The sequence below is a fragment of the Myotis daubentonii genome, chromosome 10, assembly GCF_963259705.1.
Source record: "Myotis daubentonii chromosome 10, mMyoDau2.1, whole genome shotgun sequence".
NCBI classification, from domain to species: domain Eukaryota; kingdom Metazoa; phylum Chordata; class Mammalia; order Chiroptera; family Vespertilionidae; genus Myotis; species Myotis daubentonii.
The window spans coordinates 51,948,661-51,973,943 of NC_081849.1; the positions used below are offsets into that span (position 1 = coordinate 51,948,661).

Here is a 25,283-nt window from a genome sequence, read left to right on the forward strand (position 1 = left end):
GAATTTAAAGTAAAAAAACAAAAACAAAGTATATACATTATACATGCAGTCATACCTATATACTTGCATAACGGATTATTTTGATTGTGATTTTTACATTCCTTATAGTAGAACCTAAATTTCTGTATGTGTATCTGAACTTACATTGTTTTGAAAGGTCATTGTGTTTCTAATTTCAAATTTTCCATACTCTTTAGTTTTGATTTCTTTGACCACAAATAATTTGGTACTACCTTATCTTCTGATTTGTAGGCTACTGGATCAAGATCAGTCCCTATGCCTCTGTCAAATATATCAGTGCCAAAATCAGCTGTTTCACGTGTGCCCTACAATGTAGAAGGAATAAGTCCTGAGTTAGAGAAGGTATTCATTAAGGAAAATAATGGGAAGGAGGAAGTGTCCAAGGTAAGTTTACATGGAATGTTTGAATTCTTTTTAAAAAAATATTGTTAACTGTCTCAAAAGTTCTTTTTTGGTAACAGTTTTAAATGTAATTCACATACCATAAAGTTTACATGTTTAAAGTGTACAATTCAGTGGTTTTTAGCATATTCACAGAGTTGTGCAACCATCTGTACAATTGATTTTGCAGCGTTTCATCACCAAAAAGAAACTCCATACCCTTGAGCAGTCATCCCTCATTTCCCTCCAATGGTCCCAGCCCTAGGCAACCACAGATCTACCTTCTCTGTTTAAGGACTTGCCTGTTCCGGACATTTCATATAAATGCAAGCATGTACTCTGTAGCCTTTTGTAACTGCTTTTTTTATCCACTTGTCAGAAGTTTCTCTTCTGTTTTAACATGTATAAGTGCTTCATCCCTTTTTATTGCCAAATAATAGTCGGTTGTGTCTGGATCTTATTTATCCTGTCATCAGTTGATGAACATTGGTATTATTTCTACTTTTTGGCTATTATGAGTAATGCTGCTATGAAATTGATATACCAGTTTTCATGTGAGCATAATGTTTTCATCTCTCTCGGGTTTATACCTAGGGTAGTATTGTTGGTATGGTATCATGGTAACTTTTTGTTTAACCTTTTGAGGAACTGCCAGACTGTTTTCCAGAGTGGCTGCAGTGCACCATTTTACATTCCCACCAGCAGTGTATGAAGGTTCTAATTTCTGCATCTTCACCAACATTTGAAATTATCGGTTTTATTTTAGCCATCCTAGTGGATGTGAAATGGTATCTCGTCATTGGGACTGAGAGGCATTTCCTGATGGCTAATGATGTTAAACTTCTTTTCATGTATTATTGACCATTTGTGCATCTTCTTTGGAAAATTGTCTATACTTTGCCCCATTTTAAAATTAGGTTATTTTTCAATTATTGAATTGTAAAAGTTCTTTGTAAATTCTTTATTTTCTAAATAAAAGGCCCTTATTAGAAGTATTATTTGGAAATATCTCACATTCATTATTAGAAAATTTGGGTAATTTGCAAAGGAAATAGAAAACATTGTTTGTTCCTGGCCTTCAAAATTAAAATAAGAAAGAACAAACAGAAAAATGTATACTTGTGAATATTAGACTTTAGTTCTTATTGGCAAGTAAAAGTGATTTCGTGAGCAGTTCAATGAATTCATTCAGTATAAATTTACTGAATGTTCGCTGTGTGCCAGACCCAGTAAAAACTCATTAGTCGGGACACTCGTAAGTCAAGGCCCCACTGTACTTGGCATTCGGGATTCAGTGTTAAAAGAAGTCTCTATCCTTGGGGGATATTGTGGAAATGCTGACCTACAATACATATTGAGTGCTGCGTCATTTTAAAGACAATTTACCCATAGTACTTTGAACCCTAAAAACTTTGGGGAATGAAAGGAATTTTTTGTTCAATAAAGGTAACATGCAGAATTTAAGACACAAGATTGTTGCCTTTATTCTCATAAGAATCACTGATGCTGATAGTGGAATATGACATCAGAGGAAACACCATGTGTTTTCTGTGTGAAGCGAGAGTATGCACTGTCATTCACATGTGTAATGGTTATTCCTCCTGCAGCCTTTGGATATTCCAGACGGCCGAAGAGCTCCGCTCCCTGCTCACTACCGGAGCAGCAGCACACGCAGCATCGACACTCAGACCCCCTCTGTCCAGGAGCGCAGCAGCAGCTGCAGCAGCCACTCGCCCTGTGTCTCCCCCTTCTGTCCCCCAGAATCCCAGGACGGTAGCCCTTGCTCAACCGAAGATTTACTCTACGATCGTGATAAAGGTAAGAATGACACCACCCACCTCAATAGAGGGTTTGTTACAGGGCCTTGCTCACACTTCCTTTGCCTTAGACCATTGCATCATTTTTTTTTCTTTTGTTGAGTGGTGGGATTGTAAAGGATTGATTAACCTAGGGTTGTTTGTTCATTGGTTTTACATATTCCCTTCTTTGTGACTCTTACAAACATCTTCCATAAATGTGTCAGAGAAGCACAGCACATGATTCTGAGAGCCAATGAAAGCTGTAAAATGGGCTGTGTACAGCTTCATGTCAAATGACACAGGTTTTTCTTTGGTATTGCCCAGAGTTAATGATGGTTATGGTAGAGTCTTTATTTCTTGTGCCTCTAGTTAGACTGCATAATCAGATTACTTTGGGAAGAAATAATTTCTAAAAATACTGTTGGAAGAATGAGTATATTTTTTAACCAAGTAGATAAAGTTTAATACATTATCTACAGGACATCAGGGATTATATTATGTTGTATACATGAATTATTGATAGCACTAATAAGAGCACAGAACTTCTGGGATTTTTTTTTTTGTTGCTTGTTAGGCCCAAACCATTTCCCATGTTCTTGTGCTCAGTCTCTTGTTTCAGTTTCTGGCCCTCTCAGACCTAGACGGAGAAGGCAACAAAGACTGCCCAGCTTCCACCTTCCTAGCTACTTTCAAAGAAACACTGAAATTATTCTAAACACATTCATTGCTTCTCACCGTAGAAAAATAGGTCCTAAGCAATAAAAATTAAAAAACATAGAAAAATTAAAGTATAGAGCGTCTTAGAGGATTTTTATGGTCCTTGTCCTGACTTGACACCCCCCCACCTCCCTTTAATAGTTTAATTGGTTTCATTTTGAGATATTTTTACATGTGAAGTGCCCAGATCTTAAGTGCTCAGTGCAATGAATTTTTGTAAGTGGATGCAGATCAAGATTTAGAATGTTTAGCACCCCAGAGCCTCTCAGCCCCCTTCCCAGCGGTATCCTTCCCCTCTACCTGGAAGTCACCACCATTCTGACTTTCATCACCATAATCGAGTTTGTCTGTGTTACTATATTTCCTAGAAGTGAAATGGCATTTTGTGTCTGGCTTCTTTCATTCATCATTATGCCTGACTGTCTGCTGAGATTTAAATGGAACCTACTTTGGACTTTGTCCTCTGCTCTTATTTCCGTGGGTAGATCTCAGCGGTTCTCTCCTTTCTTTTTGCCCTTTCCTTTCTGAAAGCCTTATGAGCTCCCTTACCCCATTAAGGTTGTATTGATCAGGATAGCACCTAAGGCATCTTTGCTTCAAGTGGGAAGTCTTCAATTGGTAGGATGTTAGACCAGGAAACTGTCATCTCACTGAGGCATCCTACCAGAGCAAATGTCTTTAATCACTCCCTTGTAGCATTTTCAGTAGAACAATCAAGAAAACACTTTGCTTCTAGTAGGAGCATTTGTTTTGAAGGTAAATGGAAGTGTGAAATAACTTTAAACATGTTTTAAGCTACACAGGTGGTAAATGGCAAAACAGGTCTGTCTGATTGATGCCAAAGCCCATATTCTTTGTTAACACCCATAGAAAAGATAAGTATGTTTCAGATTGACCACTTTTGCTGCTTATTAGGACTTATAGTTGGTTTAAAATGAAAAGTAAACATAATAGTGACAGTATAACTAGACAATTAATTTTGGAGTTTTGTTTTCTTCTTTTTAAGTTTAATACTCGGGGTAACTAAGAGACGCTGACCCACAAAGGACATATTTTAACAAGTTGACAGATGAGTTCCATCTTGGTTCACTGGTTGTGAGGTTGCCTTCAGGACTCTATAAGTGTCTGTATTCCATGAGACAGATAAATCTGGGGCTCTGCAGTTCGATTCGAAGTTTAAAACCGTATATGTTCTTTAATGCCTTTTTTTCCTGAAGACTTACAATCTGTGTTCTTATGAGAAGGTATATTCATGCCACTTTCCTGCACTGCAAGGTCTTCTGCAGGGAGCACTCTTAACACCTGAGTGCGTTGACACACAGGAATGGACTTGAGTCCTTAAAGTTTGGGGCATAAACCTTGCATTAATTCTCAAGGATTCCATAAATGGTAGCTGCTGCTATAAAAATAATAATCATTATTATTATCTCCCCAGTGCAAACTTTTTCTCTACAACAGCAATTTTCAACCAGTTTGCTACAAGAATTTTTAAAACATTTAGTCAGGGACACTGACCTCTTTTCCCTCTTAGATTGTCAAATTAAAAAAATGACAACAGCCAATACAACAATAAACATCTGGTGTGAATGAATCAAAATGATACCTTATGGGGGTGGGGAGGTCAGATCTCTATGTACAGTCTAAATTCTGGTGATTTTTTTAAAGGTACTTATTTTATCTTATACTTGTCATTTTTTGCAATAAAACGTAAATTGCTCTTTTGTTTCCGTATATTTCCAGTAAAGAAAAAAGTGAAATTTAATAGGTTTCTAACAGGTTTACATCATTAACTATGAAAACAGAATTGATTCTATAATGTTGTAGTCAACTAGGATTGATTTGGAGCACCCCCATGTTGTTCAGTTCTGTGGTAGACTAGCCAGTTCAGACATCCTGGGGCCTTGGTAGCATTCACAGGAGGGGAGGGACACCACTGGAATATGCGTTCTAATGAGAGGTGAGCTGGTGCTTCTTCCGGCACTCCTCTATTCAACACTTACTTCTGCCTCTGTCTAGCAGCTCTTCTCCATGAGTCCTGTGTCATCTGAGACCTCTAAAGTAGTATTAGTTGGTTAGCCTGCTGGTTTTTTCTTGGGTGATTGCAGTTGTAGCACCAGGACAGAAACACTCTGACTATGGAGAAAGGCCCAGCTTGGAGAGACTGCTTTCATGTTTTGGCGTGTGTGTGTGTGTGTCTGTGTGTGTGTCTGTGTGTGTGTTGTGTGTGTCTGTGTGTGTGTCTCTGTGTGTGTCTGTGTGTGTCTGTGTGTGTGTCTATGTGTGGTATGTGTGTGTCTGTGTGTGTGGGGGGGGGAGGGCATTCAGGGATCCAGAATAAGAGCTCTCGAATATGGCGGCGATATAGGCAGACGTGTCCCAGGTCGTGTCCCGGAGCAAATGGAGCGAGCAGCTGAAGCTAGTAACACTCACACCGAATTGGCGAAATTGCTCAGCTGGTGAGAGGGTTTGCAGCCGGGAAGAGCAGAACTCCCCTGGAAAGGTAAAAAAAAAACCAGGGATTTGGGCAGGAAAGTTTGCCAGACCTCTGAGCCCAGAGAGTCGGAGGCAGACCGCGTGGCAGACAGCCGTGTCCCCTGGGACAGGCACAGCCCCTGACGGGGGGGAAAGGAGAACCGCGGGATTCCTGGCGCTGCCAGGGAAATTGAGAGCTGGGTTCTGTGATCACAGAGGACTGAGCCTAAAGGGGGCAGCCTGAAGAGCTGACCTGACCATGCAGTCCCGGTAAGAGAAGAAGCTTACAGAAACCAAGCCTTCCCCGTTTCCGAGGCCGGCATTTGTTTGTTTGTTTACACTGAATCCTGTTCATGGGACATTTCGGATACAGACACTCACCTGTGCTGAAGAGAGGGAGAGTGTGCTGAGGAGTGGAATCTGGGGAGAGACTGGGGAAAGAGGGGGAGCCGGGAGAGGTGGTAGTGAATTGAGTGCTGAGACACCCCTGAGCCCAGGACTGGGGCACCCACCCTCTCCGGAGAATGAGACTCCTCCCCCCAGCCCCCAGGCAAGGAGCACAGCCACACCCAGATTCCACCCTGTACGAGATCAAGGATTAAGATAACCTGATCAGTCCCTGGGAGTTAACAGGGTCTGGCCTATAGGGGGATTTTCAATCCCAGCAACAACATAGCGCTGGTAACTAACTATTACGCAGTCAGCTCTGGGCAGTGAACTTCCACTGGACAGAGGGGCCCTATAGCCTCAGAGGCCAACCCCAGAACACTGCCACCCAGAGGCTGACCCACAAACTGACTCTTTGCTAAACACAAAATAAGGCAGTCTGGGAAATAAATGCGGCATGCTTTAAAATAAGGACTGTGGTTTACAACACAGAGGAACAGTATATCGCAGGGAAACTCAACACTCTCCTGAATACCTGGAAGGTCTAAGGCGAGCCACACTGAAGAATAGAAGAAACGAAGGACATTCACTACTGCAATTATTTTTCTTTTTTCACTTTTTAACTAAGAAACCAATTTTTTTTCATTCTTTTTTTTCTGTTCTTTTTTTTTTCTTTTCTTCTTTTTCCATCACCTGATTTTACCCTTTTAATTACTACCTTATTATTTTTAACCAGTATTATTACTGCTACCATTTTACCATTTTTTAAAGTGCCATTTTATTTTTTCTTTATTTTATTTTGGGATTAGTGTTCACCATTCTATTTTCATCGTTATATTATTGGTTGTTTCTAGTTTGCATTCATATCCAGGGAGCTGTTGCTGGAATTTGTTGGGATTAATGGCTGTTCTATAGGAGTATTCTCCTCATATAAAAAGTCTCTTCCCCTCTTCCACTTCATTCTCTCTTTTCGCTCTTTTTTTTTTCTTTTCTTTTCTTGCTTTTATTTTCCCCCTTCCTTTTTCCCAATTTCATTTTTGCACTCCCTTTTTTTGGTCCCTACTTTTCTTTTCCTTTCTCTCTTTTATCTTTTTCTCTTCCTTCTTCCTTATCCCCTAATTCTCTTAATTCAGGTGGTCACCTTTAATTGGGGTTATTAATATCGTGAATATATTTGTGTATAGTGCCTGGTACGTGGTGCCTTGTTGTGTTGTATTTTGTGCCTTTAAATCAACGCAGCAGATCCAAGCAACAGCAACCTCCTGAGCACCACATCCTCTGCTGAGGAACAGCAGCTGTACGTGAAACCTCGCCCCACCAGCCGGAAGAGCCACCACAGCTGTGAACAGCACCCACCAGAGGAGCTGCTGCCAACTGAAGAGCAGCTGCTACCGCAACCGCCCGAAGAGCAACCACAGACCAAGGAGTCACTGCCACCAAGGGAGCAACCACTGAACGACTCAACGTCTAGATATGTCAGTGAGCTCAAACATGGGTAGACAAAGAAACCCCCAAAGGAAAGAGAAGGAGAACTCTCCAGAAAAGCAGCTAAGTAATACAGAGGCATGCAACATGACAGATAAAGAATTCAGAATAAGGATCCTAGAGTGCATAAACCGGATGGAGGAAAAAATCGACAACCTCTGCAAGAAGCAAGAAGAAACAGATGAAAAAATCGATAACATATGGAAGAAGCTAGAAGAAACAGATGAAAAAATCGATAACATATGGAAGAAGCTAGAAGACACAGATGAAAAAATCAACAACCTAAGTAAGACCCAAGAAGAAATGAAGAGTGATATAGCTGCAATGAAAAACTCCATTGAAAGTATCAACAGTAGACTAGGAGAAGCGGAGGACCGAATTAGTGAATTAGAAGACAAGGAAGCAAAACACACCCAAAATGTACTGCAATTGGAGAAAAAAAAGACAGGAGGAGAGCCTAAGGGAGCTTTGGGACAACATGAAACGAAACAACATACGAATAATAGGAGTACCAGAACAACAGAAGGATGAACAAGGATTAGAAAACCTACTCGAAGAAATAATATCAGAAAACTTTCCTGAGGTGGGGAAGAAAAAAGTCACACAAGCCCAGAGAGTCCCAAACAAGGTGAACCCGAAAAGACCCACACCAAGACACATCATAATCACCATGGCAAATGTTCAGGACAAAGAGAGAATCTTACAGGCTGCAAGAGAGAGACGGAAAGTTACATACAAGGGATCTCCCATTAGATTGTCAAATGACTTCTCAACAGAAACACATCAGGCAAGAAAAGAATGGACTGAAATTTACAAAGTGATGCAAAGCAAAGGGCTGAATCCAAGAATACTCTATCCAGCAAGGCTATCATTCAAACTTGAAGGGGAAATAAGAAGCTTCACAGACAAAAAAAGGCTAAGGGAGTTTGTCACCACCAAGCCAGCAATGCAAGGAATGCTAAAGGGACTGGTATAAAAATAAGAAATAAAAAGCTCAGAAAGAAAACAGCCACACAAAAAAAGAAATGGCTACAAACAAGTACCTTTCAATAATAACTTTAAACGTAAACGGACTAAATGCTCCAACCAAAAGACATCGAGTGGCTGAATGGATAAAAAAAACATGACCCATACATCTGCTGTCTACAAGAAACCCACCTCATTAGAAGGGACTCACACAGACTGAAAGTGAAAGGATGGAAAAATATCTTTCAGGCAAATGGAAAGGAAAAGAAAGCTGGGGTAGCAATACTTATATCGGACAAAATAGACCTCAAAGTGAAGGCCTTAACAAGAGATAAGGAAGGCCACTTCATAATACTAAAGGGATCAATACAACAAGAAGATATAACCCTGGTAAACATATATGCACCCAATGTAGGAGCACCCAAATTCATAAAAAAACTCCTGGAAAATATCAAAGGAGAGATCGACAACAATACAATCATAGTAGGGGACTTTAATACACCATTGACAGCACTGGATAAGTCCTATAGACAAACAACCAGCAAAGATACAGCAATCCTAAATGACTCACTAGATCAGATGGACTTAATAGACATCTTCAGAACACTTCACCCCAAAGCCAGAGAATATACGTTCTTCTCAGGTGCTCATGGGACATCTTCAAAAATAGAACACATATTGGGTCACAAGCAAAGTATCCCCAAATTCAAGAAGATTGAAATCATAAAAAGCGTCTTCGCAGACCACGATGGCATAATATTAGAAATAAACTACAATAAAAACACCCCAAAATACTCAAACACCTGGAAGCTGAATAGCATGCTATTAAATATTGATTGGGTTACCAATGAGATCAAAGAAGAAATTAAAAACATCCTGGAAACTAATGACAATGAAAACACAACAATCCAAAACCTATGGGACACATTGAAAGCAGTCCTGAGAGGGAAGTTTATAGCTCTACAGGCCTATCTTAAAAAACAGAATAAGAGCTCTCATCTTGACAGCCTCAGAATATATCCTGAGAGTCTGCTAAATTCTTCCACATTATCATGCCCCAAATGCAAGGGAGGAGAATAGTCATTTATATAATACGGATGACAGCGTAAAAATATTAGTTCCCTTAGCAGCTCTGTCAGTGTTCCTTGATGGTAGCCAAACCGGTGCTGGGCAAGCCACAAAATCTAGACTTCAGTCTGCCACTTATAGTTGGTCTTTGGCACAGTTCACGTAAGCAGTTGTTATAACATTCTGCAGTTTTGCAAGATATAGTGGAAACATTGATTATTGTAATCTAAGTCGACTCAAAAGTTCTACTCAATCCAACTATGGAGAGCTGTATTCCAAGAGCCCATAAATTGGTTATTTGGAATATAAACTATATTTTCCCGCAGGAACAACATATGTTATGTGGATGGAGTTTCCTAAGACCAATGCATAAAAGCCTATTTAACTCATACTGTGATTTGACTCATAAATATTAATATTGTTAAACTTTTTGGGTGTTAGAACTGAGCAGCCCTTATTCACAGGAGAGAAAAAAAAAGTATTCTCTTGTCTTTTCAGGGTCTTGGGTTTGACCCTAGGCAAACTTTGAATTTTTAATATCTTCTAATTCCTTTCTACATACATTTTAACTCTATTTGATTGATCTCTAGGACTCTACTTCTTAATCTTTTTTGACCTTTACCCTTACCATACTTTAACCCTCTATCTTCCAGATAGCCTAATCAGCCAAGATTTTTGGAGCACTTTTTGTGGTTTATTTTGTGAAAATAGATATGTTGATATACTTCTTTTAGCCACTACATCTTGCCCATCACTGCTTTTGAGCGTGAATTGGTTTCTCTATGAAAGGATTCTTCCCATATGGTTCCAGGATGCTTATTCTCCTAGAAGAACCTCTTGGTGGTGAAATTACAAGGAGTGTAGAGATTCAGTTCCAACAAAGGAGTTATCTCACAGGGTAAAGCAGATCTCTTCTAAAGTAACAGAACAAACAAAGCAAACAAACTCTTAGACACCGGCAATAGTACGGTGGTTACCAGGGTGGAAGGGAAGTGGAGGGGGATAAAGAGGGTAAAGGGGCATCAGTGGTGACGGAAGGAGACTACACTTTGGAGGGTGAGACACAGTGCAATGTGCTGATAATGTATTATAGAATTACACACTTAATAATATGTATTAAACAATGTCACCCAATAAATTTAATTTAAATAAATAATAAATATTAGCTGCTGTTTTAAAAAACTGATTTGTTTTAGAATTATGTCTCTGACGTCATCTTTCCTATTTCTATTTTTCAAGATAACATCTAAAATTATGTATATTCCTATTCTGACAGCTTATAGGAACATCCAGTAAATAAATGCCTTTTCCCTACTTTCGGAAAATGTTCACAATTTGTAGCAATGGCAGATGCTACATTTAGCAGAATGTGAGCTCTAGCAGGAGCAGGTAACTTTATTTTGCTTGTTGCTTTATCCTTAGCAAGTGGAGTAGTGTCTAGCAGAGTGGTGCTTAGTGGAGACTTTCTGAGTAATCCTTTAAGAGCTTTCTTCGTGGCATGTCCATTTTTAAGGATATATTTTTATAGCTGTGTTGAAATTACTAGTGTCTTTTTTGTTAAGTTGTTAAATTGTATGTGTTTGGCTTTTGAATGTTCAGGAAGAGTGTGATCCTCTCTCTCCTCACCTCCCCACAAACAAAAAAACTAAGATTATGTGAACCTATTGATAGGCCTTTGGTGGGGAAGAAGACATGAAGCTTTGTTTCCTGTTGAAATTAGGGGAAAGGAAGTACCTTTGCTAAAACCCGTCACATCTTCAACTCTGTTTCTGACTGGAGAGAAAATAGGGTATCAGCCAGACTAGAGGAAAAGGGGACCTGTTGAATTTTTGTCCCATTATCTTCTGTTTTACTCTCAGAATAAATATCAACACACAGAGGCCGTTCCTTCCACTCTATCTCTTTGTGAGGCTAACAGAAGGCAGACCTAATAAAGCCGTTACCTGAGCTATAAGATTTTAATTAGAAACAGAATGCTAGACTTGGGTGGACCTTGATATTCTGGTCACCTCATGTCTCTAATGAGGACAGTGGAATTGAGATAGATCAGAACTTTGGCAGAGAGCCTAACGGTAATGAACTCTGACTTAGATTCACCTGTTGAATCCCTGCTCTGTCACTTACTAACCATGTGTCCTTGGGCAAGTTACTCAACCTCTCTGTATCTCAGTTTTCTCGCCTGTAAATTAGGGATAATGATGGTCCTGCCTCATAGCATTGTTAAGGTGATTAAATGTGCTCAGATGGTTTACCTGTGTTATCTCCTTTAATATTGCCATAATCCTATGAGTAGGGATGTTGTCTTTATATTAAGAATGGGGAGTCTAAGGCTTAGAGAAATGAAGTGACTTAAGTTCTATCCAGTCCACATGCCAACAAAAATCTTCTACTGCTTGACACTACTTCTTGCTGCCTTTGCAGGAGGAGTACAGGCATTCAGCGTGAAAGGGCCTGGTGCGTGGAGGACAGTAAGAAATTGCGTGGCTGGAGCACAGGGGTGAATGGTGGGGAGTAGGTAGAAAGCAGTGCACGTGGAGAGGTGGAGAAGCAGCTACTTTTTAAAGGGCCTTGGGTGCCTGGGGAAGAGAAATGAAGAGCCAAGCAAAGATCTTTTGTAAGCTAAAGGACATGACTGGCTCTATCTTTCGGACCATAACTTGGGTGGAATTATAGAACTGGAGAGAGAAGCAGGAGTACTAGCCAAGATGCTGTTGTACGAGCCTAGTCCTGTGGTCTCCAAACTTGATTTATTACACACACTTTTCAACAATTTTTCATCTGTGCCCATAATACAAATTCATATATTTCCAAGTTATCTATGTGTAATCCAATCCCCAAACTAAATATGTGCTGGCAAAACTTCCTTTCATATTTTCAAAGATATAAAGTGAATATATAAATGTTCTAATATTTTCTTCTTGCCTGTCAGCAAGTTGTGTTGTGCACCTCAGTTGGGAAACCCCAGGTGTAGGGAGAAGTGGAGGAGGGAGGGTGGGGGCAGGGGACTTGGAAGAAGGGACGGAAGAAGGGTCAGCAGCAGCATTTGGTGGCTGCTTAGTTGTGTGAGATGAGGATAAAGGCAGAGCTCTAGCTTGGGAGTTGTGGAAAATGATTACCACCACTAATAAGGCAGTGAGTATCAGAGAAGGAACAGGCTTTTAGGACTATAATGATGTGCTTAAGTTCCATGTGGCTTTCTGCCTGAAGATGTTATAGTACCATTTTCATGTAGCAATTTTTAGAAATTGGAAATTAGAAAAGTTTCAAGAAGAAAAACCATTTAATTCATTATAGATAGTTAACAGGAAGATAATCAATTTTGTAGATCATTCAACTCACATGGAACTTTCAATTCTGGGAAAGTCCCTTGAAATCATCGATAAAGCATGAGAGAAGTATTGTAGGTAGGCCTAGTGATGTAATAAGAAATAGAACACAGATTGTAACAGTGGCCAACATGATTTTTCTTACATGACAATAGGGTGAATCCTTGCTTGCTACTGACAAGGTCACACCCCTGCTGATGGCAGAAAGGCTTTTAACGGCATGGGGCCCATGGTCTTGGGCCACTTCTGCACACCCGGAGGGCTCTGTTATTACCAACAGTTATCTGCATGGAGGCATCCCATGCTCTATCTGCTTTCTTCTCTATTTCCTTTGCAGGGCTTGCTGTTTGGATAGCAAAGCAAGGTCAAGCTATATTTTTGGTATTACTGGCCTCATTCTCACCCGTTTTTTACTGCGGACCAGTCTTTTTGGTCTAGCCTAGCTCAAATAGAGAGCAGCAAACTCAGACTCTAATCAGGTTAATGATACTTGGCATCTTCCTGAGAGAAATTCATACCCCCCCCCCAGGAGATTTATTTAAGCAATATAGTATAAGTGTTGAATCTAAGACAATCCGCAAATCTGTGTGGTATGTGAAGACACCCAACTTAATTCTAAGACTTGATTATTTCCAAGAAACTCCGCGTAATCTGTAGGGACACACGTAACAGTAGTGATGGAGAAACTATGTGCTTCTCTAGGTTTCCCAGTAGTGTGGCCTTATTTTCCAAAGCAGTGATTTCCCAGCCAGAGATACAGCCACATTCAAATGCAAGCACACATCTTGTTCCCAGGACTAACATAGAAGCTCTTTGAATCTCCCACCAAATACACTATAAGTGTGCCTGAAGGGTCTACTTTCTAAGCATGTACTATACTTCATTAATAATGATAAAACATCCCTATTACTCAGATTCTGAATGTTAGACTGTGTTCTGTATCCTAAACTAAAGCAACTTATCAAAATTGTGACTAATGTAATTATGGTGCAAATGCCATCTTTCAGAGTATGCATGAAAATAATACATTTCACTAGATCATGTGCTTAGTATTTTAGCAGGGGGGATTGGGTTTCCATTAAGTCAGAATTTGTTTAAATGGGACTATTGTATTTATACAAGCATGTTACTGACTTTACAGCTTGGCATCTCACAGAGATAATGACACATTTTGGTGGATTTGAATTTCCAAAATCCTTTGCCAGATAGGAAAGGAAGAAATTACATATAGATTTTACAGCTTTTCATGAATAAGACCATTTTCTTTTTGGTCAAAATATGAAGAAAACATGTTAGGTAGAGACGTTTTTAGATTTCTCATGCTTCCAGTAGCAAAAATACAAATTGTGCTAAGAAAGTCCTTTTATACAGGCATTTTCAAGGCAAAATCCTGAGCAAATTACTTTTTCATGGTGGGCTGAAGGGAAAAGACATTGTGTTACAAACTTGTGTTTTTCCCCTGCATACATATTACTCATGATGCTTAGTAAAAGTAACGTTTCTGCCAAGAGCTAGCGAAGATTATTCCACATACTAAAATTTCCAATTGCATTGGTTGGACAGTTAGAAAACATAGAGAACCCTGTATTACAATCTCTTGTAATTCTTCTGTATGACTTACACATATTATGCCATTCATTTACATTTTGCAATACATAATAATGCATTTGTTTTCAGGACTACAGCTCTACTTTATTCAGAACGCATTTTTCTAGACCCAAATATCATCCTTCTATGTTTCGTGGAGTGGCAGATTACTGTTGCGTTGAAGCTTTTCTGTATAAGAAATGTACTACAGAAGGGTGTTAGAAATAGCTGTGCCATGAAGGAAGCTCTGTGGCAGAAGCAAAGGGGCCATAGTGGATAAATTGTGCAAACGGCTGCTTGTTTGGAAATCAAATTTAATTGAAAAGAGCTTTCAATCAATAGTTAATATAACTGCTTTAAATTTACAGACAGTGGGAGTAGCTCACCGTTACCCAAGTATGCTTCATCTCCCAAACCAAACAACAGCTACATGTTCAAACGGGAGCCCCCCGAGGGATGTGAGCGAGTGAAGGTCTTTGAGGAAATGGCGTAAGTAATGTCTTTTCTATCAGCTGGGATCTGCAAAGCTGTAAAGCTTTTTACTGAGACCAGTTGATTACAGATGAATCAACTACTCCATCCAGCTGATAATGTATTTCAGAATTATGAAAGGAGAATCGAATAGGCAAAAGAGAGCTTATTAAAGGAGAAGCGGAGGCTGTATGCTGGGAATATGTAAGCTGATACAAAAGAAACTTGGGAACTCATCCTTACTAGCTAAAAGCTCGATGTTCAGTCGTTCAGAATGCTCCCTTCCGAGGCTGTGGGGATGTAGGTGGCTAACACAAAGACCATGAGCAGCAGAGTTAGTATCAGCACCATGCGTGGTGCATCTGATGGCAGTGACCACCAGCCAGAGGAAGCCAGTCTTCTTCCCTGTGGACACATGTACCATGTATAGTCACCAGACTTTCTGTTTACAGATTTTTTCTTCCTGAAATTTCAATATGTGCACATTAGAAATTAAAGGAAAAGTTCATACTGTAACTACTTGGCAGAATAGCTAAAACAAAAAACCAACAACCTGTGTGGCTCTTGGGCAAAAAAGTACAATCATCCCTGTGCCCAGTGCAGGTGTGCGGCGGAGGCCGCTGTGCCCTTGCATGTAGCGGGGACAGCCCGGCCTGTAGGGGAGGATGGCTTAGGTTCTGGGCATGGGAGGAGAGGAAGGGCTTGCAGACCCTGCTTTGTTGGGCTGACTGGCTCTTTGAGGAGCTACTGAAACTTTATTTTTCTGATCTGTGTTAGTTGAAAGTATGTATAGAGATGCAGAAAAAGGAGGAAACGGTGTGGTAATCCTCTCCCAGTATACTTTTTCTTAAAAGAAAGAGCTTTCCAACTGAGCATGGTCTTCAGCTGTAATGTGAGAGGTGTTTCCACGTCCCTAAATGCTTGAAAGCAAACGAATGACCTCTGGGAAGATTTGTCTGCCCACATACCACTTCGGTGCTGTGTACATCAGGATCTGCCAGCTGACTTTGCTATGGAAGATGTTTACCCCTCTGTACACTTAACTCATCCCCTGCCATTCACATTTTAGCTGTTTTAGAGACTCCAATTAGTTCAGAAAGTGCTCAACTTTTTCGTGATTGTAAGTAAACCTCATTTTGTTTTATGGTTTTAGGTCTCGTCAGCCTCTCTCAGCCCCTCTCTTTTCATGTCCTGACAAAAACAAGGTTAATTTCATCCCAACGGGATCAGCTTTCTGTCCTGTGAAGCTCCTGGGCCCTCTCTTACCCGCCTCTGAGCTGATGCTCAAGAACTCTCCCAGCTCTGCCCAGAACCCAGGCCTGGCCACCCTGACCGTGGAGCAGCTCTCCTCCCGGGTCTCCTTCACGTCGCTCTCTGATGACACCAGCGCGGGCTCCACGGAGGCCTCCTCCATCCCGCAGCCATCCCAGCAGCCCCCGCAGCTCCTGCAGGACCTGCAGGGCGAGGAGCACGTCTCTGGGCAGAACTACGTGGTCATCTAATGCCGCCGCGGGGGCTGGCCCTACGGGACCGTCCACGGATTAGGAACCAGGTCTCAGATGTCTACCTGCATGGAGTGACAAACTTTCTGAATGCCACCACCGACAACAAGCTACTTAGCAGCATCGTAAAGTATCTCTTAACACTGATCTTGGCAGGGATGGAACTCCTCTTCAGCAGTTTTTGTGGAAAGCAGCAATGCTTGCAAAATGTGTGTCACTGAGCATTTTAAGTGGAGACTATGCATTTCATAGTATGTTTGACAGATTAGTACTGTGTCCTGTGTTTTGTTCCAAATTCTTCAGTATAAATAAGCTCTATATCAAAAAGTTGCCTGTCTAAATAGAAAATGTCTTGCTGTGTTTTGTCCTATGGAAAATACTGTACTTCAGGATTATGTTTACAATCGATCCAGGTGTTTGTTTCTAACTTCAGTAATACATACAATGCAAAAAATAAAATAAAATAATGGCCACAACAGTTGCACAGTGCCCACCCTATGGCCTAGCTTCAGGTACTTCAGTTGAAGTCTAAACTCAGGTAACTTGGAATGTATATCATATTGGGATATTAACTATTTCACAGCTAAAAAGCTAAAGAGGGAACATCACTCTTTGCCTTTCCTTGTTTTACGCATTTCCCTTTCCTCATTACATTCCACTTCCTTAGAATAAGAAGTGCATTCAGCCCTAGGAGAACGGTCATCCTGGACCTGGGGGAAATGAGGACCAGCACACCCAGGGTGTCTGACATCACTCCTGTCATGTGGTTACCAGGAAAACAGCTGTTGCATTCATGGTCTCAATGTGTGTAAACGTGGCTTTTTTTTTTTTTTTAAAGTTCAGGTGTTGCTCAGTTAATGACTGTTCGGTGTCGCATATACAGTGTCCAGTACCAGGCTGTACACAAACATTCCACATTGTGTGTGATGGAATTTAAAGGCAAGAATGTCTAGGTTTAAATTCAGAACGAGTGAAGTTTCACAGGGAGTGGTTGAGATTTGTTTGTTTATGTTGGCCATCAGGTAATGAAACGCTACTGTTTTATCTAAGGCATGTAAATGTCTAGTTTCCCTTTTGGAGAGTCTTTAATTCGCAGGTTTAAAAAGGACACGCTTGGGGTTATTATCTTCCTCAAGCAGTTCAGGTGCATGAGTGACATTCATGTAGAGAGGGAATGTGTAGGTCTCAGAATTAATGCCACAGGAGTTAGAGGTTAGTTGATGACTGACAAAAGCAGTAGTTTGACGCTGGATCATTTAAGCCTCTCTCGTAGTATCATGAATAGTTCTGTTGGTATTTTGGTCATGCAAAAACCCAAGTAAATAGCCTTGACCTTGCAGACTTGACTTCTCGGCGCAGTGTGAACAGGGCCCCAGATGCTCCCAACTGCTCAGGGGAAGAGCCCGACTTTCAGACATTGTTTTCTGTCACACAAAGAGAGGATCCAAAAGCAAAGGGAAGTTTTGTATCTTCATTCCATTGCTTTCAGTTTAATAAAACGTAGAGTTGTTTCCATCTGCACCTTAAGTATAGGGCACGGTTTTCTGAAGAGTTAGGGGAACAAGATGCCTACAGCTACTGGAACGTTGCAGTTCCCTTCAGTCATTCCCAGGTTGTTATTTTCTAAGGAGGTTGGAGAAGGAAGAGACGGTAGAGATGAAAGCAACACCATTGATTTTTCTTTTAAAGAAATGGCATCTATGTGTATGTGTTTGTGTGTGTATGTATTCTGTGTATTATTTTGTCATGATTCCAATTTTCTTCTTTCCACCAAAGTTTGCAGTAATATTCTCTACTGAAGGCGCATTCTGGCTCCTTTAAATTAGTCAGTGTTACGTTGTAGGAGACTGTCATGGGAAAAGACTCAGTTTACTTTTGCCATTTTCACAGGGGAACCTTTTTAAACAATCTCTTCAGCAAGCAGACACCTTTAACCCTAATAATCTCAGGCCTTGATGAAAATACTATATTTTGTAGATTATGGTTAAAGGGAGAAAATTCTTAGTTCTGTAAGATAAATATGAGCTCCATTAACTTCTGATACCTGGTTTAGCATTACCCACGTGTTGATCTTATGCTCTGCTTTTGTCCAAATAAGATGCAATAGTATCAATATCAATTTCCAAAAGATGGACTGAATATGCTTTCCTGGTGATGAAATCTGATGTACGATATTTATAGTGATATGTGCTTTTATTTTCTCATGATAAACTGAATATTAATTGTGTTGTACATTTATTCTTAGCCTATATGAACGTTTTGAACCAAATGTGTTAAAGCTTATGCTTTGCCATATAAATTTCCAGGAAGTTGTTGAGCTCAAATGTATCCTACATCCAGCTGTAGAAATTTGTCAGAAATTGTTTAAATTTTGTATATAGTTGTACTGTTTAATCCTAGCCACTGCGGTAAACAGTATTGGAGTTACCATCAATATGGCTTTACACAAGGAAATGTGTGGCTTTTGTTTTGTATTTTTTCAGTATAGAAGTTCCTGTGTCTTATTTAAATAAAGTTATTAGTAAAAGAGGAACAGTTCACATCCATCTTTGGAAACACTGGGAGGCTGGCTTCTCACCCGTCAGAGGAACTGGGTGCAGGGTGGTGGCCATCTGCGGTGCTCACCGGTTCCCGACCTGCATCTCTGGGGCTGAGGGACTCCAACTGGGTCAGGTTTCCGCAGCCTGCTTTCCTCCTGACATTTAATTTACACACTTTCCATCACAAGGTAAGAAGCTAGATGTCTAAAGTTCCAAGTCTCTGTAATGCTCCCAGCTCCGAGCACCTGAAATAGAGACAACATTGTTCCCACGTTATTATTTTATACCTAAGAACTGTTGGTGGGAACAGGTTATTGTTTTAAGTTTGATGAAATCACCTCAGAAAAAGTTACCTATTTCTTGCAACGAAAGCTATAGTTTAAAAAACATTTTTATTTTCTACTCCTTTTATTTATGTTTAGATTCAGGGTAAGAGGGAGAAAAGCTTTACAGAACAATGGAGTGTTGACATTATGTCCCGCTACCCAAATGGGCTCATGATAGATCGTGTGTCCTGAAAGCAAAAACAAACCACGTTGAGAAGTAGTTTACCAGCGGAGGGTTCATTGCCCAAAGCACATCTTACCCAAGAGATAAGATTTCACCTTTGAAACAAACGTTAAAATGACTATTCAGTGTCTGTGCTTTTGCCTGAAAAAGAGGTAAAATACAAGATTTTAAGCTTGTCAACTATCTTGAGGATGATTCATAATTCAGACGGGGAATTATGTACCTTATGCAACTTAAAAATTCCATTGCAAGTGAATTCCCAGGAAAAGTAGAATTCTCAGTCCTATCTCTACTTGACTCAATCAAATAATAAGCTTAATATATAAACAGCCCTGAGAAACAAGCAGTAGGTCAGTATTTGCAAAATCAAGTCTTGAAAAACAAAGGGGGGAAATTAGGCCTAAGTTCTTACATATGTTTAACCTTATACTAGCTAGAAATAGCCACTGGAAGTTTATGAATATTGCAAAATAAGTGCTTATCCCATGCCCCACCCCACAGGGTGAGGCCCCTTCTCAGTGTGAAGTTTCCTGCCCACACATGTTCCCTACTGCTCTTCTGCAGCTTCTGCCTTCTCTTCTCCCCCATCTTCGTACTCAGGGCTCTGGAGCTGCAGGACTTTGTGAAGTGGGATCCCTTCATTCACAGCAGGAGTCAACATCTGAATTCTGTAGTCTAGCCTCACAGTTCCAGTTGTCTGAAGAGCATCTCCTCTCAGACTTGCCTCATCTCAACTTCAGGAATTAAGTGGGATGAAGACACTATCTTGTCCCCCGTTGCACCAAATCAGCTCACCTTTTTACACCCCTCTCCCTATATCCCAGAAGACAGACGGGAATTGCAAGTCCTGGCGTTTTCTCCACCTACATCTCTCTGATGAGCCTTTTCCTTCCTACTGTCTCCCCTCTGAATTTCAAGCTGCAGAGGCACGATGGCATCAGATCAGACAGCCAAGCAGGTGGATGAATTTCTTGTGAGAGAGGATTCTGATGGCAAGGAAACAAAACTAAGCATGCTAGACTTCAGTACCTCTCTAAGCCATAGGCCAGGGAGGGGTCACCCAATTAGTGCACATGGGCCGAATCCATCCCATGCTTACTGTCGTAACATTTTACTGGACCAAAGCCACTCACACTCGTTTGCTTATGTAGTAAGTAGTAAAGTCTTGAGGGGGTCAAAAGTTAGATGCGGGTTTCTGACTGTCCGCTCCCCTAACCCCCACATGGTTCACGGATCAGGGGTATTGCCTGTGGCTACCTTGCTGCACAATGGCAGAGTTTCAGAGTTGTAGCAGAGATAATCTGGCCCCCCTGCCTAAAATATTTACAGTCTGGTCCTTTACGGAAGAAAAGCTGCTGACTTCCGCTGGACCAAAGAGCAAACTAGAGGTAGGTGACTTGTGCTATATGTGTGGTTGTCTGTGAAATATGTTCACAGACTCTTTGACCCACCTCCCTTCAAGAGGTAGAGCTTTGTTTTCCTCCCCTTAAGTGTGGGCTGGACTTGCTCATGAATTAGAATCCCACAGAGTGATAGGCTGGCACTTCTGCAATAGGGTTATAAAAAGACAGGCTTCTGTCTTGGGGTGTGCACTTTCTTGGATCACTTGCTATGGGGGGAGCTGTTGTAAGCATTCTCAGGAAGTCTATGGAGAGACCCATGGCAAGTGATGGAGTCCTCTGGCCATCAGCTAGCATGGAACTGAGGCCCCTTGCCAGCAACCATGGGATTGAGTTTGGAAGCAGGTCCTCAGCCCCAGCTAAATCACTCCTGGGTTCCTGACTCTGAAAAACTGTGAGACAAACAATGTTTTTGTGTTCAGATGCTAAGTTTTGGGGTACTTCGCTGCACAAGGTTAAAGAACTAATACAATACAGCAACTCCTCTCCATGCCACCCCCCCTACCACCGCACACATACTTATACTCATTACTGACACCTAAAGTCTTTAACTATTATTCTGTCCTCTGGTTCCGTAAAATAAAGCTTGCCTTTTTTAGAATGGACACTTCTTTTTTTTTAAAATATATTTTTATTAATTTTTCACAGAGAGAAAGGGAGAGAGATAGAAAGTTAGAAACATCAACGAGAGAGAAACATCCATCAGCTGCCTCCTGCACATCTCCCACTGGGGATGTGCCCGCAACCCGGGCACATGCCCTTGACCGGAATCGAACCTGGGACCTTTCAGTCCGCAGGCTGACGCTCTATCCACTGAGCCAAACCGGTTTCGGCAAGAATGGACACTTCTTGAAAGAAGCCCTTTGGACTCAGTCCGTAACAAAGCTTTCTCATGCAACACTTTGTTATTGGAGCAAATCACATGGTATTAAGTCCACTGTATGTGCTTAAAGGTTGTCTACCTGAGACAAACCAACAGTGAGGGGTGTGGGGGATTAAACCCTCGCAGAAAAGGATTCCCTATGGAAAATGAGGCAAGAAGGGATGGGGCAGGTGATCAGGTTTTCAAGCTGGGAAAGAAGAAAAAGCAAAATCAAAAAAAAAAAAAAAGAAAAAGAGGGAAATATTTCCACCTCAAAGGTCTTTGTTTTTTCCCCTTAAGAGGAGGCTGGTAGCCCACTGGTTCTAATCCAGCCTGTTCCATTCCATGGGCATTTGCATCTCTCAAAGAGGAGATAAAAAATAAATATTTCAATGGTTCCAGATCAGTTTGGTGATGGCCCCTCTCATTCAAAACAGCCATTTTCTTAACCCTAAGAATTTGAACAATTAGATCATTTTTCCTCCCAAAGATTTTCTGATAACAAGAAATGGGTTTCCTTTCACATGACAAATTCTACTCAAGTCTTGGCATCAGTCTGAAGCGTGACTTCGATGACATTCCTTTAGCCAAAATTGGGTATGGCCCCGCAGGCCATGGATGTTATTTCAAACCACTGTCTGGAAGCAAGCTGGATAAAAGGTGGCTGTGGGGCTCCACCCAGACCTGCCAAATGGGGAGAAGGGTTCGTGCTGGAAAGGCAAACCTTTCTCAGGTTTTCTGTTGCACTTTGTGAAGGACGAGGGTTATACCCAGGGGACGGGAGTTAACAAAGGACACTGCTCCCGGGCTGCAATAAACAGCCTGCCATTTTTCATACGGGCTGAAATCAAGGCAAACTGGGTCATCTTAACTCACTCTTCATTCATCTATGTCTGACAAACACCTGGCATGGTCTCCCTGCTTCCCTTCCCAGTGACCACCCTGGGGGTTTTGTATGAGGTACCTGTTGCTTTTTGAATCTCTGACCCCTTCTAATGATGGTTCCCCTAAACCCAAGACCGTGGCAGCAGGACCTGGGAGGAGATGAGAAAGACCTGTTGGGACGAGGCTCCAGACGGTTACACCTGGGGAATGGGGCTGTGGGTGGAGGACAATGTGCTGTCCTCCAATAATTTCACAATAATCCTTTCACAATAATTTGAAATATTTTATTTTTTCTTTACAATGGGCATGTATTATTTTTGTAATGTTTTGTAAAAGAAGACAGGGCAGCAACATGAGCTGCATTCTGCAATTATTGACAGTCCCCTTCCCCTGCCGGCACCGGCTTCTTACCATCCGTCCATCCATCCATCCACCATCCAGTTTGCAGCAGAAAGTGGGTATGACTGAACTGACTGCTTATATGTTTCTAATATTAAGACAAGGTGGGATTCAAGGGAAGTGATCAACAGGAAAATAAATGCTTAACTTCACTAGTCACCAAAACAATGCAAATTGAAATAATGTGTTGCCTTTAAACTGGCAAAGATTAAAAATAAGGAAAATATTCAGTGCCAAGGGGGTGGCCAGGGAGGAGTTACTCCTGTGCCTGCTATTAGAAGGTACAGCCTGAGCGAGAACGTGGCAGCTCTTCCACCAAGTGACAAAAAGCAGGTCACAAACCAGTGTGATCCCCTGGTTTTGCAAAAATCCTATATAATAAAAGGCTAATATGCAAATTGACAGAAAGGTGGAATGACCAGTCGCTATGACATGCACTGACCACAAGGGGGCAGATGTTCAACACAGGAGTTGCCCCCTGGTGGTGGTCAGTGTGCTCCCACAGGGGGAGCACTGCTCAGCCAGAAGCCAGGCTCACAGCTGGCGAGTGCAGCGGCGGTGGCAGGAGCCTCTCCTGCGTCTGCGCAGCGCTAAGGATGTCTGACGACTTTGGTCGGCTTCCCATGGACATCCCCTTAGGGCAGTGGTCGGCAAACTGCGGCTCGCAAGCCACATGCGGCTCTTTGGCCCCTTGAGTGTGGCTCTTCCACAAAATACTGACTTCTGCGCATGGGCCATGAAGTTTCAATCGCACGTGAGCCACATTCAAGGGGCCAAAGAGCTCCATGTGGCTCGCGAGCTGCAGTTTGCCAACCACTGCCTTAGGGCTCCCGGACTGTGAGAGGGCACAGGCTGGGCTGAAGGACCCCCCCTCCCTTGAGTGCATGAATTTCATGACTGGACCTCTAATGCATATATAAGTAAGTGAAAAAAATAAGACATGAAGAATGTACAAAAACGAATCATGATTATATCTCGTTACATCAGCTTAAAATCTCTGCCTCTAAGGTCCTCAAGGTCAGCGTGGCCCTAACATCCTCCTCCTGCTGTCCACTGTCATTTGCACCTTTCCTGGCCTGTGGGTGGGTCAGTCAGGGGCCACCACCTGGATACTCATGCTAGAGGCCCAGGTCTTCCCCAGACCTCCATGCCCTCCCTTCCCCCCAACCCCCCTTGCCCTGCCCGCACCTACAAAGCGAGGCCAGAAGACCAGGACGTGTCAGGCCTCAGCCTGGACCCATTCTCGGTCTTCTCTGGGTAATTTGCCTTTAGCCGTGGACATGGTTTACGGGTCAGAAAAACCAGCCTGCCTGGCCCTGGGCTTCTCTCCCTGGGCTCACCAGCGAAGCTCCAGATACAGAAGCCAGGGCTCCCCGGGGCTGGTGCCGAGGGCCGGTAACAGATGGGTGGCAGACTGCAGGGAGCAGGAGCTCAGGCTGGTGGGTGGTCAGGCTTTGTTCTCTCCCTGCTGGCTTCTTCCCCTCCGGCTGGAGCCAAGGATGGCAGCTCCCATTGGCAGGATAAAAATACCTCTCAGTTTGACGGCTGCGGCCCACGCACGGCCCACTGAGCCACTGAGGGCAAGGGCAGAGGAAACGGTGCAGAATGGCCGTGACCTCCCTGCAGGGAAAGGTGGCCGGAGGAAGCTCCCGCTCGCTTCCACGTGGACGGTTCGGGGTTCTGGTGCTCACAGGAAGTTCCAGTGACATCGGTGCCGCGGCATCAGGCATCAGTGTGAAACCACGATCAGCATGCATGTTTCTGACTTTTATTGCTCCTCTATCCCTTGGAGGATTTATAGAAGCTCTAGTCATTTCCTCGGGAAAAATTCAGAGGTACATTTTCACACACACACACACACACACACACACACACACACACACAATCTCAAAAGATGTACAGAACTCTGGGGCTAAGAAGTCCATAAATCCCTGGACGGGAATAGGGTTTCTAACCCAGCTGCCAAAAATGACCATGAACTTCTAGAAGAGAGCTAAAGAGAGGGTGTGGATGTGCCGAGCGCTGGTCCAGTCCCGAGGATGCCTTCTGTGTGTGCTGGAGACAGGGGCCGGTGGAGGATGCTCTACAATGTGGAACCAACAGAAATACCAGCAAGGAGGCACCTCAGACCAAAAATCAATGAAAGAGCTCCCGGGAAGTGGCTGGGAGCCGGAGCTGATGCACAGTCAGGCCTCCACTGATGAGGCCTTATTTCTAAACTCAATCGCATCTCCCCTGGCTTGCAGAGGGGCCCTGGGTGCAGGCCTCGTCGGGTTTCAGACGTTTCCTGAGCACTTCCATCCCGTTCTCTGCTTGGGTAAGTTATGAAGGAGTGGCCCATCCTAATGCCAAAGCCAGCGCTTACCCAACATGAGGTGGGGCTCAGGGGCCGTATCCCACCAGTAGAGTGTCAGGCAATAGGAGCTGGGGACTGGGTCAGGGAAGGAATTGTGGCGGGGGGTGGGGGGGGGGGGACACACACGCAGGAAGAGATTTAATAGAGAG

General features: G+C 42.4%; 1 protein-coding gene across 2 annotated transcripts in view; it reads left to right on the top strand.

The window, feature by feature from the left end:
- GLCCI1 (glucocorticoid induced 1) overlaps window positions 1–18,715 on the top strand; it is an 82,743-nt gene extending 64,028 nt beyond the window's left edge. For both annotated transcript variants that reach the window (XM_059712401.1, XM_059712400.1), the window contains exons 5-8: window positions 253–405; window positions 2,010–2,220; window positions 14,578–14,698; window positions 15,834–18,715. In XM_059712401.1, the coding sequence (XP_059568384.1) occupies window positions 253–405; window positions 2,010–2,220; window positions 14,578–14,698; window positions 15,834–16,182 (834 nt within the window). In that variant the 3' untranslated portion in view covers window positions 16,183–18,715. The remainder of the gene's footprint in view (window positions 1–252; window positions 406–2,009; window positions 2,221–14,577; window positions 14,699–15,833) is intronic.
- The last annotated feature ends 6,568 nt before the right edge of the window (window positions 18,716–25,283 follow it).